Source organism: Phalacrocorax aristotelis, chromosome 2, assembly GCF_949628215.1.
Source record: "Phalacrocorax aristotelis chromosome 2, bGulAri2.1, whole genome shotgun sequence".
NCBI lineage: Eukaryota > Metazoa > Chordata > Aves > Suliformes > Phalacrocoracidae > Phalacrocorax > Phalacrocorax aristotelis.
Window position 1 is genome coordinate 10,356,965 of NC_134277.1, and position 16,987 is coordinate 10,373,951.

At 37.4% G+C, this 16,987-nt stretch overlaps 1 protein-coding gene across 3 annotated transcripts in view; it reads left to right on the forward strand.

The window, feature by feature from the left end:
• UBE3C (ubiquitin protein ligase E3C) overlaps window positions 1-13,505 on the forward strand; it is a 76,798-nt gene extending 63,293 nt beyond the window's left edge. For 2 of the 3 annotated variants that reach the window (XM_075082374.1, XM_075082376.1), the window contains exons 20-23: window positions 4,780-4,968; window positions 5,053-5,119; window positions 5,987-6,117; window positions 11,826-13,505. In XM_075082374.1, the coding sequence (XP_074938475.1) occupies window positions 4,780-4,968; window positions 5,053-5,119; window positions 5,987-6,117; window positions 11,826-11,996 (558 nt within the window). In that variant the 3' untranslated portion in view covers window positions 11,997-13,505. Of the gene's footprint in view, window positions 1-4,779; window positions 4,969-5,052; window positions 5,120-5,986; window positions 6,118-7,873; window positions 9,752-11,825 lie in introns of those variants that run through there. The other variant, XM_075082375.1, reaches the window with a different exon arrangement.
• Window positions 13,506-16,987: the final 3,482 nt, after the last annotated feature.

The following is a 16,987-nucleotide window of genomic DNA, read 5'->3' on the forward strand; positions in this document are numbered from 1 at the left end:
CAAATACATTGTTAGGTATTCAGATGCAGTCTCTTATCTGGAACTCCTGCCTGAACATCTGGAAGGCAGATGACAGGAAACGAAAGAAAGCCTTTATCTGTTTGTTTCCAGACAGGGCAAAAACTTTTTAGGGGTGATGTGAACAAAAGTGATCAGAGTCCAAGAGAAGAGAGAGGATATTTTCATCTGTCCTAAAAACAAATTTATAAAAGTTCTTGACTATCCGTAAGAATGGTTTTTGAAATTGCTCTGGAGATAAGTCTTACGTCTTCATACACAAAAAAAGAATACCTAGATGACAGGTCCCTTATTATTTCCTAAAATATTTTCCACTTTACCCTCTACATATTCCCTTTTTCTCCATTATCCTGGGAAGCAGCTGCCACTGCCAGATCTGTGTGAGCAGCAGCTAGCATTAAGTTTGTCTACCACCAGAGGCTTGCTGTTGTCTGCCCATGATCACATTACAAAGTGACTTGGTGTAACAGATTATTATCAGTAAGCCAGAAGATAAATCCCCTGAATTCTGCTTGACAAATATTACGTTATACACGGTTTTCCTGATTTTTGGTGTGTATTTCATTATTATGCTAATATTCAAAATAGTAGATACAATAACTGAAAATGATCATCTGAACCCTTCGCTTGAACTGCAGCCGTACATAAGAGATATTTACCTGTTTTTACAAATGGTGGTGGTTTTCTTAAATAAGACTATAAATATAAGTTGAGTGCATTTTTTTAGTATGTACTTGCAGAAGCATATAATTGAATTTATAGCCACAGAAACTGTAACTGTATGCAACTTTTGTTCCAAGTATACGTAACCTTCAGACAGAGGCCTAACGCAATAGCCTCTGTCATCACTGAAAAATGCAAAGCACCTTTTCTTTCAGATTAAAAAAAAATGGGTCTTTTATACCCCTTTTTGATATTTCCCATTCATTTTGAAAGCACACTTTGAGTATGGAATCAAATTTAGTTATCTATGGCATTGTCTGAATGATATGAATACTTATCTAAGTAATATGTATGATTCGAGTGCTTTTTAAAAATGTGATTTTGATAATGAACCAAGTTTTTTTTTTTAAACTTAGATCTACAAACTAGAAAATAAGGTGATGACGCAAGTCTGCACGTGTTGGGAAGTTTTCTGTTCTTGCCCATCCTGTGTAACTATCTTGCACCATCTAGTGGTGAAAGTTGGATGGAGAAAAATGAAAACGCAGGCTAATAAATCTTAGGTTTTACAAATTGTGTTGTGGCCTTTTTGAAAAGGAACCCTTCAACAATCATTCCTGACATTTAGAATTAAGTAGGAATTCTACAATAGTTCCTTTAAAATGCCATGAAAACAACGAAGGAGTAAAAAGTGAACTGCGTCTACTTTTGTTATAGTTTTACTGCCAGCCCAAGTGTTACCATTTTCTGTCTTCTGTTTTACATCCTTCTTAGCCTGTATGGCATATTTATTATTCCTGCTCCATTAGCCCCTTTGTTTCAGGCTGCCGTGATGCTTTGACGAAATGGTGGTAGAATTAATCTCACATTGACAAACTCTGAAAGTGGATAGTTAGATCACTGGAAAACCCCAGGAAATTCAGTTAACTGCTTGTAGTTGTGTGGTGATGCAGAGCTGGGAGGAGGAAGGGGAGCTGCGGAAGTGTTGCTGGATCAGAAATCATGGTTTGCTACTTTAAAAATAAAAGCAAAAATAGGATTTTAAAGAAATTTTTTTCTATTTTCTGAAAATAGTGGTCAGAAAGAATACAAGTGGTTTTTTTCCCCTCTGATTTGCAGGAACCTCGTAAGGATTGAGAGTAGCTTTTATTATTCAATGGATACAGCTTTCCCAGCATCCTTTAGACTGCTGTGGAAACAATACTATTATAATGCAAACATAAGCATAAATTCATCTGTGTCCTGACCTCTCTTTGGTGACCTACAGGGAAAGTTAGATGTTTTACTTCACCTAGTGCTGGGATGAATCTTAGAGCAGTTTTCTACAACACCCTGCCAGTAGTTCCCTTTTGCTATTTTAGGAAGGAAGTCAGTTCAGGCATTTTTTGTGTAAACAGTGACCTAACAACAGAAATTCCTGCATGCAAATGGCATAATAATTATTCGTTAGTTTGTTATTGGTGTATTGTATTGTATTGGTGGTATATTCTTAAGAGAAGCTTGGGTGATACAAATATGCTTTAATCTGGCCAAATTCAATCTGTCCATTCTTCAAAGACAGGAATTGTATTTAGTGATGTACTGGCAAAAGAACAGGTAATTATGCAGTTCTGCAGAAGAACAGAGAAGATTTGTAAGTGGGCAGAAAGTGATATGTAAGTAGGGTTGAGATCTCAGCAATGATCTGTTCATGTGGAACACACGGGTGGCTCTGATCCTGTAACACTAAAGAGGACAGGAACTTAATAAGTAAGAGAAAGCTTTCTGATCTTGTTAGGCTTTGTTAAAACGGTATTTTATACGAGGAGATTAAAGGAACTTATTTTAGTTCAGTGAAAAAGTATCTGGGAAGATGAATGAAGTTGCTGCCCATAAGTAATACACCATGGATATGATTGAGGAGGAAGGTAAAGAGCTGGTTAAGCTATACAGCAATATTGAAATAAGAACAGTTGGTATGAACAAACTTCACCCATTGGAATAAAAGATAAATTAGAATGTTTCTAATCATTAGATGAATCCATTTATTGACTGACTTTCCAGTTAGAATAGTAAACCTACTGTAGCGGGATGAAACACAGTACATTTCTAGACCATGTTATTGCTTGTAGTAGCAGAGGAGAAAGCTTAGCAGCACAGGGGCCCCTTCTCATCAGATGTTACTGCTGCAGTGTGGAACATGCCCCATACTTCCATTAATACTCCATGTGGACTTTAGCAGTAAAACTATCTTCACCCTCAGGCCAGTCAGTGGCAGCAGGTACTGGCCTGTACCCCCTAGTCCGGCTGACTGCATGGCATGCCAGGCTGCTCACAGGGCAAATCCTGGAGAAGGCTATCCTGCCTCTTGTGCCTGTGGTTCTCGTTGAAGGGGACTTGCTTAGAAGAGAATAAACTAATGTGTGCAGGGTGTGAAATAGAGTCAGCTAAACTGACACCATCATTTTACTTAATTCTTCAGGGAGTAGGACTTAAACATAGTGCTACCTACACCCAGAGATGGTGGGATATTGATGAGGTTTTTTACTGTAAGCGTAACAAAATCAAGAAGCTTGCAGCTGAAGGATTAAAGTGGGAAGGAAGACACATTTTTAACACCTATTGTAATTCAGGTTGTTCTAGCTTATCAAGGGAAGTGGTAAATACTCCATCACATACACCAGGATTGCCTGTTTCTCTAAAAAATGTGCTCTAACTAATCTATGAATTTATTGAGTTAAATACAGGAATCTCTAGACAGAATCCTTTGGCCCGTGTTATCTGGGAGGTCAGATTCACAGATCTTAATGTTCTCTCTTGGCCTTAAAAACCGTGAATCAAGTAAAAATCCAAATACTCAAAAGCCCTGTGAATTTTTAATCTTACCACTTTGCGTTTTTGTGTAGTTCTGGAACAGCTCGCGTTATTAGGTAGCATGTTACAAAAGAAACCACTCACATGTTTAATTCTCTGTGCTCTGAAGATGCGATCGTTACCACAGACTGAAATACAGAGGTTTTTTAAAATTATACACCAATAATTTAAAAATTGCTGACTTCAGAGCGTAGAAAAACCAAACTTTTTTCTGAAGGCTTCAGAAGGTGACCGTATCTCAGCTTTTCAGGTTTTTAAAATAATCTTCTTAGTACTCAAATAATTTCTTCAGATTTGGCTACTACTCAGCAAAGTTATCATCTTGTAGTAAAGAGTAGAATATGTAAAGGTCAATAGTGTTTTAGTGACAACTACTGTGGATGCTGGTTGATATCTTAATGCTATTACAGTACCTTTGTTCTGGGGTTGGTTTTGGTTTGGTTTTTATTTCCATTCAAAATTATTCCATGCTGAGGTATTTTGGTGTGCTTGAAGGACCAAAGCTTCTCAGTAGAAAAACAAGGTTTGGGCTTAATTTTTTTAGTTGTTGTTGTTATTTTTGTTTTTTGTTGAAAGTACTGAACACATGTAACTGGGATTATCAACAACAGGAATTGTGAATGCTTATCATTCTGTAAATTAGGCTTGTATCAGAATCTTAATTTTGACTTGGTAGATGTTGCTTCTACCATAATGTGATCCTGCAGAATTCATGATCACCAAACAGTTCGAGAAGAGCCTACCCAGTCAAGCACAGCTTTCCTAATCTAACCGAAGGAGAGTGCTGTGTGTGAGATCTGTGCTTATACAGGCTACTCGCTCTTCCAGGGCGCTTATTAGCATCAGCGAAGCTAGGGGCGAGCTTGCCAAGGGGAAGATTTTCACCTCAGTTTCTGTCTGTGTTGTAGAGGTCAATTTAGTATTACACACTGTCCTCTGTAAAAGAGCTCCGACTCTGCTGAATCTGCTTTCTGGTAGTAAACCACGGGGCCATGTGGTTGGCTGCGTTAGCAGCTGTAGGCCTAGGTCTAAAAACTGGATGCTATAAAATGTGCTCGTATGAGTAAACAGAAAAACCCTACCTTTATAACTTGTCATAATCTTTTATTTTATTTTGAGGTGAATATTCTTGAGTAGATTCTAGTCAACTTCAAATATATACATCACTTACTAGAAAGTTTTGCAGTTCAATTTTATAGCACACAGAATTAAAGTTTACCAAGATTATGAAAATTATGTTTATAGGTGGTTGAGCTGAAGCCAGGTGGAAAAGATATCCCTGTTACCAGCGCGAACCGAATTGCATACATCCATCTGGTGGCAGACTACAGGTTAAACAAACAAATTCGACAGCACTGCCTTGCTTTCCGGCAGGGACTGGCCAACGTTGTGAATCTTGAATGGCTTCGAATGTTTGATCAACAGGAAATACAGGTACTTCTGCTTAAAGCTGCAGAAAACAGAAATAAATACTCATTTTTGCCTCTAATGTAATTGTCTAATTTCCTTCACTATTAGGTCCTGATTTCTGGTGCCCAGGTTCCTATTAGTTTGGATGACCTTAAATCTTTCACGAACTATTCAGGTAAGTATATTTTACTTACATTAAAAAATTTATTATGACTGACTCAGGAATAAATAAACTGCTTTTTAGCCTAGCTTTTAAAAAAAAGTTGTAGGGTCATTCTTGTTAACTTTGGCCAAACTCTCTAGACAAGCCTGAATTTCAGAAGATGAGGTAAAATTGCAACCTAATTTTATAAATGCTGGGAGGTAACAGGTATGCAGGTTATTTTATTCATACACTTAAATACAAGTTTATAGCCAGATAATTAGAGGACACGAAATTCCTTTTTCTAAATGGATGTTTGTCGATGTTGTGTCTGGTTGCCCTGAAAATAAGTCTGCAGATGACTTTGGGATGGTTGTTTCTACCACTGCATTCAGATACTTACCATTTCTCAGACAGCCTGAAGAGAGAGCTCATATTTTTGCCTTGTGAGACTTAACTTAATTTTCCCCAGCATTTATCCTGCATGTAATCAAAAAGTAGCTACTATATCACCAGTTTACATCCGAGCTGACCTCAGGGTACATTGATTCGTTAAATAACATCCTGAGTCTCGCAGATTTTGCAAACTCTTGGAGTAGAAGGCAGTAATTACTAGGTAAATGCTAAACTAAATAAAAAGAATTTGAATTCAATAAGTAGGATTCTATGAAGAAAACCTGCAGTTAAAAAGCTGGGGCAGATAGTAGCCATAGGTAAGCAATGATTGAGAAACTCAAAATGCAGTCATCAAAGAGATCTAGAGATACTGGAAGTCAGCAGTGTAAGCCTGATGGTTTTCATATTTTCCACAAGCTTTTCAAGATTGATGCTAGGTTTTCTGAAGAATTTATTTCTTATGAGATACTGTTCTACCTATATATCATTTAAATCTCATTATAGGTGGCTACACAGCAGATCATCCTGTAATTAAAATATTCTGGAGAGTTGTAGAAAGCTTCACTGATGAAGAGAAACGCAAACTACTCAAGTTTGTAACAAGCTGCTCTCGACCGCCACTTCTGGGGTTTAAGGTATATGTCTTCCCAACTTCCTGGCAAGTGTCTATAAACACTGCAGATTGATATAAGCTTTTCTTGTCAGTAGGCATTTAGAATTCAAGAACGTTCCTCTGTGACTACAGAAAGAGCTTCAATGTTTGCACTTGGGTGTCTAATGAGTATAGTTTTAAAATATTTCATGAAATATTCTGTTGTTTTCTGTTTTAACTGCAAAATTTGATAAGCCTAAAACTGCGTTGGTTAGAGCGCTTACTCTTTGTCACGGAAGACCCTTGCTGCCATTTCATATTGTTGTACAGAAGCAGTATTGCTACTGGTTTCAAGGAACAGACTGAGTAAAGAATAATGTCTTCTAAATAGGGCAAAAGAGGATTTAGGGTATAAAAGCAGCTATTAAATATGAACCTCTTAAATTGTATACCTCCCACTTCAAATGGTTAGTGTTTCCTTCTAATTACCATTTATCTGCTTATAGGGTCACAGCTCATAACCCTTTGTATCTAAATATTTTGCTGCTATATTTAGATTGCTATTTACAGTGACGCTTAAGTATGAAGAAACTTCTTGTATACAGCTTAAAACTAAAGAGAGGCTGAGATGAGTTGAAGACATTTTGAAACTAATTTCTGGGGATATTCTACCCATGAGTTTCACCTGGGCTGCAAAATTCTGGCTGAGAACCGGCCATGGACTTCATTTCTTCTAAAATGTGGGAACAGTCAATGCTTTTCTGTAAGAAACTAGAAGAATAAATTGTTTCTTAGCAAACATCATCACCTTTAGTACAGTGGTCAACAGCATGTTTACTGTTGTGCTGTTTAGTAAAATTAATACAAAGGCGGGCTTATGCGGAATGAATGTAGGCATTGCATCATCCAGTCTCTAACAAGTAAGAATAAGATTTCTTGATAAACAACATTTGAGTACATGTAGTTAGTAAATTTTACCATTATAAGGTACTCTGATACCATATTTAATTAGCAGAGGATAGTAACTAATTTCCTACATTTATTAGGTAAAATAGGCAGATGAACCCATAAGAAAGGTATTGTATAAATCCTGAAGGTTTATTGGCTGTTTTGTAAAATAAGTGGTGTTGAATGAATATTTGCTTATTACAGAAACACTTCAGGGATAGATACTGGCATTTTATATAGGAACAGGAATTCAGATATACATGATAGCCTGGAGGTGGAAACTTACTTGGAATTTTGCACATTTTTTTGAATCGTACTGTGAAAGTTCATTCTGGTGGGGTTTTTTGGGTTTTTTGTTGTTGTTGTTGTTGTTTTTCTTACGTTACTTTATCAGCATTTTAAAAAAAACACTTGAAAGGCAAATGCTAGATGAATTTCTTTTCAGCTCTAGGAATTGGGCCCTTTCCTGTGACGTGTCCTAGGGGTGACACATGGTAAAGGTATCAGAGGTAAAAAATGGAACAAAACCCCCCACCTTCCTCTTCCACGCACACAACTTAGATGTCTGTAGTACTTACCACTGTTTTTCTCTCATTGAATTAAACAAAATTCATTCTAGAATTTTGAAACTTTTGATTATTTACTTTTTTCTTAAATACAGTTTTCCTCTGGAAAACAAATGACACATCCAGTATAGAAATCACAGTGGTCTCAGTCACACACCTCTGACACATGAATGGTTTAGAATATAGAAAAGCATATGTAGGTTGTCATACAGTAGTATGTGGATCAGTTGCTAGAGGTGGTGAAAGAATACTCCCAGTAGCCTAAACAGCTTTTTTTTTTTTCAGGCTGCAGAGTGATTTTGAAGTGGAAGAGTTGTTTCTAGCGCCACATTCTGCAGGGAAGTGTGGCCCTTTGCCCTTGACTTCCATCCATCCCCTTATGCTGCAACTTCACATTCTCTTCCCTCTTCAATCCTTTTGTTAATTTTACTGTTTCTTTATCAGCTGCTGCAGGTATGCTGCACTGCGATTGCAGCATGTGATCATTTAAATTTCCCTTTGGTACAGTCGTTCTGTAAACCTCCGTGCAGTCTCACTCTCTGCGTAATCCCTTCAGCTGCTGTAGCAAGGGCTGTGTGGTGCTGTTCGCACGTAGATAGGCAACGTATCCTCCAACTGAAGTATCTATAACCTATAGCTCAGCTACAGTCCTTCTATAGGCACCTAGGAGAGGTGTGAGCACTTTCTGTTGTAATTTGTCTGACTGTTCTACGTGTCTACTTCAGGATTAAATGAATCATGTCTTAGATTCCACAGAACATACTAGCTAGAAGCCCTTTAACAGTAAAGAGAGCCGGGAGTGACTAGATTTGGATATGGAGACAGTGGAGATGGCCGCTTAATCACCTGACTCCTATCTAGGGTATTCATTGATTGATTTGTGTGATTGATTACTTAAAAGCCTGCAGGCATTTCTCTTGAATTCTCCAAGTCTGTGTGAATATCACTGTACAGTACTCTAGCAACAAACAAGATTTTGTAGGACAGTGGGAAGAACAGTTAGAAGACAGTGGGATGAGACCAAGATAGAACAGTGCACATCAGTCATGTTATAAAGGGAGAACTGGGAAACAGTTGTGTGGAAACCAAGTCAAGAGAAGTCTTCGTTTGTTGTCATCCTTTTTAATTACAAGGGGAGAAGAGGAAATGCAGATGCAGCTACCCGGCTTTGAGGTAGCCAGCGTGACATCTGAAGAGATGGAGGAAGTGAATCCAAAGTCTAAAAATATTAAGGCTGACAGTGACACATTAGAAACAGGACGTAGCAAAGCCAAATGTGGAAAGCTGAAGTTTGTGTGCGTACTTGGGAGATTGGCCACAACCTGACTTTAACATACTTGGCTAGGAAAAAATGGAAGTAAAATAGTCATCAGATTTTCAGCATGACAGCAATAAGTTAAAAGATTAATTCACTGTACAACGGACTTGCAAGCTCAGCCACATGCAACAGTCTTGGCAACAGAAAGCAGAGTGGAAAGGCATTACTGCTGCTCTGCTGGGCAGCACTGAGCGGGAGTTAGATCAATACTTGCGTGGTGCTTGCAGTAGTAGCTTGTTAATACGGATTTACCAACAAACCAGGGATTTGCCAGGAAATGTTTGCCAGAAAAGGAACTGGGTAATTGGTATTGTCATCAGCAATAATGTCTCGGTAGCCTATGATAAGTGTGTTGTTTAGAGCTTTGAAGGTGAAGAGTGTGAAGCTGCAGGAGTGCCGAGTATTACCAGCCAAAAAACTGTCTGAATATATTTATGCTGATGGCAGACATTAACACAAACTATCTTCAAAATTTGTGTACAGTTTTAATATGGGTACTACATTTTTCTGAGAGGAACACAGTTTCTGGTTCTCACTCTGAAATCTTATGTATGCTCTATATTGTGCGACCTTCACATTTTCTTTAAGTTAATGCATGTTCATTTAAGAAAAGGAAATGTCTTGACATTCATAGCTTATAGATAGCACAGGCTAGCTTTGCGTCGTTTAAAAATTTTAAACTCTCACTGCCAGACTCAGAATAACATTTACTAAAGCTAATTAAAGTTTAATAAGTTTAATAAATGTGATTGTTAGGGACAAAAAAAAAAAATCATTAAAGTGTGGTTGAAAATTGTTAAGTTCCAATCAGGTCACATAATAAATTGATGATACTTTTAACTTCGAAGCTATTGCAGTTTCCCGCTGTACAGTATTTAATTATGCAACAAATGGTGCCCTTGGCATGACATTTCAATTTAGAACTTCATTTTTCCATTTTTAAAGCTAAAGTAGGGGAATTCAATTAGCATTTTGAAAGGAACACTAAAAATGCAGCATTTTAGCCATGAAATACTTTTAAGGCCTCCATTTGAACAATAATTTAGCTTAGCATCTCATTGACCTTTTGCCTTTAGAGCTGGGATTTTTTTCCAGTTACTAAAATCAGAACTGTTTTACCTCAGGCAAGCATTTGGTGAAATTAATACTTTCTTGCCAGCAGAAGCAGTGCTTTAGAGGTAACAAATATATTTTCACTATACACTTTCTCAGAAGAAAAAAAGTCTGATATTAAAACAATGGAGTATTACATACAAAATGTCTTGAAAGTCAGTTCTTTGGATCAGTAGTTACTACATCAGAACACTAATCAGGGTTTGACAAGTTTATATCATTACAGACTCACCGTGCACATCAATATCATCCCAATAACAGCAGAGTGACTTTATAATCACTCTGTGATTATAGCTGCTTTAAATAAAGCTAGATCTTTATTTGGAGAATATAAAGTACCTCTTGATTCAGAGTTCTAGACCATGGAAGTGTAAGTACTTGCTTAATCTTACACACAAACAGACCCACTGAAGTCATCAGTACTGTTCATCTTGAAATTCATAAATTGTAGCCTTGCTGAAAGATCGGTTTAGACAGAAATCCCTTTAGGGTAAGAAATGCCTTTAGCATTGTATCAGACAACTGATTTTTAACACAGAAAATGACATTGTATACTTGGTGAGCAGAAGGAAGATGATGGCTTGATACTTGTCGACTTGAAAATTTTATTTTATATATTTGGGGTATCCTAGCAAACTGAAGCTCTAGAAGGAAAACACTGAAAAGGGTATGTTTGATCATTGTTTGTTTGGGATTTTCTTTTAATGTTACAGAAAGAAATTGATGTAGTACTATATCAAATTTGTTCTTAGATCTGGTTGCTCATTTATCCTCTTTCTCCTCAGAGCATCACTTTAACGTGACAAGTAAATGCTTGTGTAGAAATTGTGCATAGAATTGAACACTTTTAAACCCTAACAGAAGAATGTTGTAACTGGTGTAGCACATCATTAGCTAGAGCAAAATTGCCTTTGTTGGGACTTTTGTGTATACAGAAACAATGTCTTTCCTGCCTGGAAACAAAAAACCAGAAAGTATAATTCTCAGAAGAAGCCGTGCCATTATACAATGCCAAATATTATATGCCATTCAAACACGACAGAACGTCCTTCTCCATTTATCTGTTACTGCTAGTGGTCTATTGTTCCCTGAGTTCAGCCTGTGTTTCACTGTCAGAAAACTTCAGTGCAGCAGGAACCCACCATTTTCCTGTTCCTACAGAATAAAGAGCATCTGTGGGGATTTGGGAGGCTTTGTAAGGAGAGTCTGAGGTTATGAATCCCAGCTGTTTCATGCAAATACAACAAAAAATTTATTGTATGCTGCTGTATAACCTTTTTCTTTTCGTGTTTCACTGTTTCTGTAGCATCATAAATTTGCAAAGAGAGTGTATGAACAGTAACAAATAATTTTTTTTTTCCTTAGAACTAAATAAATCGCTTTGTGTTTTGCAAATTAATGGATCTTGGTGGGGACAAGGGAGAGGGAGGCACTAAGCAATCCAGGAGTGCTTTTTGGGCCACCAGGAATGAAAGAAAATGCTATTTGAGTATGTCATTGGGACAGGTTTTAATCTAACGACTTTCCTGTGAGGGTGCCAGAGCAGTGGCACAGGCTGCCCAGAGAGGTTGTGGAGTCCCTTCGCTGGAGACATTCAAACCCCGCCTGGACACATTCCTGTGCCCCCTGCTCTGGGTGTGACTGATCAAGCAGGGGGGTTGGACAAGGTGATCTCCAGAGGTCCCTTCCAACCCCTACCATGCTGTGTTTCTGTGACTTATTTCCTAGAAATCTGTGCCAGCTGCTACGGGGTGGGTTTTGGCTTGTATGTATTTTTTTATATGTTTTTTCTGTTGCATTTTTCAGGAATTATATCCTGCATTTTGCATTCACAATGGAGGATCTGACTTAGACAGGCTGCCTACTGCCAGTACCTGCATGAACTTGCTGAAGCTTCCTGAGTTTTACGATGAAAATCTTATGCGAAGCAAGCTGCTTTATGCCATTGAATGTGCTGCTGGATTTGAATTAAGCTGAGACAAACTGATGCTTATTTGGATGATTTGCAGAGGAACTAACCAGTGCCTACTCTATAAGCAGCACCCATACCCAAGCAGTTTTAAGGGAATTCTCTCTAGATTTCTGCAGCTCTTGTGTCTTATCAAATGCCCTCAAATAGGTTTCATTTTTAAACACAATTTCTTAGTTAGTTTTCATTAATTAATATTACATTGACACTGCTTTATGATTCAAAACAATGAATGCCGTGTGCGGTGTGGCTGTTTTCTGTGTTTATGCGAAGAAAGCACATTTAAAGAACAGTGACATCTCAGTGAAATTAACCAAAGATGAAGCTTTGGCTTTGTGCTGTTCAAACATAAATAATTTCACAAACTGGCAATAAAGTTGTGTACCATGCAGTGCATTGGGATGAGACAGGGCTAACATCCTGTAATTAATCTTTTAGATGGAAGTGAAGCAGATGTTTGCAAATATCCCAGAACTGAGAGGATGAAAATGCTCATTACGGATAGCCTAACACCTTTACTTATGTTGTAGAATTGTTTACAAATCATAGTTGTTGCATAATTGTTGCAGATTTTGTTTTATACTACCCTCCCTCAAGATGGTAGGCACTGAGAGAAAACGTTTATAATATTCCATTTGTGCTTTCTGAAATACCTTGGAGAAATCGAATTCGCGTTATCTTAAGTTCAACCTTTGGCTGCATCGTTATCACTTGAACACTGTCGTGAATGGATGTGACTGTCCATGTTTTATCTGTTTCTGTCGTCTGTGCCTGTACAGATTTTTTTTTTAAATGTATTAGACTCCTATTGCATACACAGTACATATAAAAGTCATCACTTTGGAAAAATATACATGTAACAACTATTAAAATTATTTGAACCAAAGTTACCAGGCTTTATCTTTTATATTTGAAGCCTGTGGTGTTCACATTCCTTTTCCCTGTTGTTTCTTTCCATCTTAAGTACCATATCTGTGCTGTAGAGGATAGTAAAATTAATTATTTTTTTGTGATTAAACAGCTTTTATATCCATCTGTCTGCAGTATTTCTGCTAAGGAAAGAAGGTGGGAATATGCTGCTTAATATAATTTGATATCTGGGAAAAATTTGCTTTCATAAGGAAGGAACCGATCCTCTAGTAGTAGGCACATCGTTGGGTATTCATATGCAAACTGCAGTCAGTTTAAAAAAGGAATTGTAGATCAGACTGTAAGATTCATAAGTGCATCCCTCTGAACTTTAGTTTTCTATTTTAAATCATCAGAATTTGCAATCAAATTTGTATTCATCTCTTATGCAAAAAAAATTTTGCTGTTACTGGAAGCTCTGTTGGATTTCATATTTAATAAGAGTAACCAGCAATATCCTTTTAAATGTGGGGAAACGGAGTGATTTTAAGATGTTTACTAGTAACCGTATAAAAATGTGTAATTTCTTAATTTGGGTAATAAATGAAGTGTTAAAATACTATTTGTAGTCTTGATGTACAGAAATAAAACATTTGGTTTTCTTTTTAGTTTTGCTCTAGGCTTTTTATTTATGCTAAATGTTACATAACCAACCTCTTCTTTATCCCCAAATTCTTTTCTTGTATATTTTTCTACATAAATTATGGAACTTATGGAAGTTGAAAAAGAGATCAGTAATATTGGAACTGCCTCCCCCTAATTGCAAAACCTGAACACTTCTTTTAGATAGCATTATTTATTTTAGGACCTAATGCTTTAAATATTTTGAAATTATTTTTCAATTCCATTATTTTGCTACATTGGATAGTGTTGTATCTGTATTTTGTAAAATTAAATTTAAATTTTCTATTAAGTATTTGTAGTTTGAAGGTTGTGTTGGAGTCATGCCAAGTAATCGTGACTGGTAATGTACGCTCTCTGCTTTTGTAAAAGGAGACAGTGCACACTATTCCTGCCTGGTACCATGAATGCAAGCTCAACAGAGAGGGTAGCCTGGTGTGAGTTGCAGATAGGTGTAGTCGTGTAATTGCAAGAATCACACAGTTGCAGAAGACTTCAGTGGAGAATTTGAGTTTGCCGAAAATACTCTGTCTTTTTATTTCTTCACTAGGTAGTACTCGGTGATCTTGTTTTGTGTATTCTGTACTTTAAGTATGAAATTCTGACATACTCAAGACTCTGGGATTGTAGCCTAGATTTCATTCTGCAGGTAGTCAGTTGAAAATCTGTGCTGCAGCAGCTTGCACCACCTTCGGTTATCCAGACTGCAATAAGAAGAGGGTAGGGCTTTCCTTTGGCTACGAGTGCTTTCAGTTCTGACTGTCAGCTGTTTTCATCTAATCAGGATGAAGCACAAGTCCCTGATGTTCAGTGATCTACTGCTGGGTATTTTAAGGAACAGGAGATAAAGGTGTGAGAAATAACATAGGTATAGTTAGTCATGTCCTGAGAAGTGGGGTGGTCGAAATGGTCCCTCGTAGCTCTTACATAGCAAGAAACGTTTATATGGGAAAATGGATTTTCTGTGAGGGTTTGGTTTTTTTTTTTAAAGAAGAGTAAACTCTCTCCCAGTTGCAATGCTGCCAGAGTTTAGGTAGGCAGAGGCAGGAAGCACTTTGCATGCAAGTAACCTGAAGTATTATTGTAGATTTTGATTATCAGAATAAGAGCAGTAATAATTATGGGTCTGGAGTTGTTTTCTGTGGAAGACAGCCCTTCCTTAAAGTCAATTTCTGTACTTCACTGTTTTGTCCTCCTACTTCAGTACTTGCTTTTTGAAAAATGACAGCAATTTCTGCTCGGTTTTTGTTTTCAGATATTTTTTGTTTTATAATTTTGTAACCTGTTTTGAAAACATTTTTGTCAAGGTTTAGCTTTATGATGGAAGAGGTCGCAAATTCTTCATCTCTCCAAAGTTAAATGGCATATAACAATGGAATAAAAAAGATAAAATTAGCACTTGGTCTCTTTATCTCACTGAGAATTTTTCCAGATGTGGGTTTAGTCCTACTAGTTGGATTAAAAGAAAAACCAATAAAACAAACCAAAAGAGATGCAGTTGGCCTTGTTCCTTCATCTCAGTTGTCGTCCATCATGATCCTGAAAGCCAGACTGGTATAAATTTCACAAAACTCACTCGTGATTTCTAGGGAGAATATACGTCTACGAAAGAGGAAAGATTTGCCTGTAGTTTCATGCGTAAACACTGAGCTGACAGAAGTTTGATTTGAACAACAAGGATATCTTCGGTTATTGTTGTGTGGGATGCTTCATAATTAAAAAAAAAAAAAAGAGCATCCTGATGCTATTAGCAGCAATGTGGACAGTTTGGCATCACTTGAGTAATCTAGCACAAACATCCTAATTTGATCTATAAAGGGGTTTGGAATTCAAAGAAAAAACTTTTAAGGAGTGCAGTGAGCTCATGCTAAGTTTCAGTTTAAACCAAAAACTATTTGTTAAATGCCAGTGAGACAGCACATACTCTTCACCGCTGAAAAATAGTACAGCACAGAAACAAAAAGGGAAAAACAAGAGAGCTGTTTTTCTTGGAATGTTTTGTTGGAGCTGTAATTCTTTTTTTTGTATTTATAATTATATGCAAAAACTTTAAAACACTTGATCTTCTACATGAATCTGTGTTAATAATGGTTTGTGATGTAAATGCTTGTTACTATTTTTTTCATGATGCTTTGCCTGTCAGTGAAGGAGAGAAGAAATGGACATGGTCTGTAAAACTGATCAGGATATCTATATTTTTATTGACTTATGCTTTTGTGAATAAAATAATTTGAGTTTTCTTGAAACTTTGCAGAAACATTTTTTTTTTTGCGGTAAATTGGGCATTCTCTTGGTAAGGATTGGTAGTGCTTAATAGGTTCTTACAAGGAAACCTAATATTAACTGTTCATTGGTTGTGAAGTTACCACTGTTTGGGGATGATTTGTAACTTTCTGGGCTCTGAAGTTCCCACTCAGTCAAACTGCGGCTATAAGGTTTAGCTTTGTTTCAGTGTGTCTTTCAAACAAGGTAGTGAAGATCACCAATGTGCTTTGAGAAAACAAAACTCCCTCCTTGGGTAAAAATGTGAGAAGCTATAATTCATAGTGAAGAATGCTGCTCTGTCAGCAGACACGTACAAAAGCATCTCTTTCAGCTTCTTCTGGAATTTTAGCACATGGGCCCCTCTGAAAGTGTAATTAAATTTTTATCTCTTTTGATAATTACAGTTATCTGCATCCCTTTGCTTTTCCATTATTTTCATTGGTAAATACACTTTTAGTTCCATGATAGCACTTACAAAGTTAGTATTGTGCATGCTTACTTTGGACCACTTAAATAGAAACATATTCTTCAGCTTACCTGCCACTAGAAATGTGGTAAACACAAGATTACAGAAGATCCCTCTGGTAGGGCACTTCATAACTCATAGCATGAATAGAACACAAACGCCCAGGTACCGTGCCTGTTTTTCACCATGTATCTGGTAGTCTGGAGAGCTCAAAATTGCTGCCACATGCAGAGAGACAACACAAGGCAAAAAGTGGTTATGGAGTTTTACCAGTTGAATCCATTTCAAAGAGCCCAGAATGGTCGAGGTCAGCAGGGATGTCTGAGATCACCTAGTCCAGCCCCTCTGCGCAAGGCAGGGTCACCTGGAGCTGGTTGCTCAGACCTTGCCCTGTGGAGTTCTGAATGTCTCTGTGAATGGAGACTCCACAGCTCCCCTGGGCAACCTCTTCCTGTGTTCAGTTACCTTTACAATAAAACGTTTTTAATCAGGCTTAAACACAATTTCTTGTATTCCAGTTTCTGCTCGTTGCCTCTTGTCCTGTCACTGGGCAAGTACTGAGAGGAATCCGAGCCTTCTCCAGGCTGAACACCACCAGCTCTCTCAGCCTCTCCTCATATGACATGTGTTACAAAACCTCAGTCACCTTTCTCTCCAACTTGCTTGTTAGTGAACGCACTGGCATCTTCAAAATACCTTTTGTGAACTTCGGTGTGGCTGGGGACTCAGTAGGCTGCA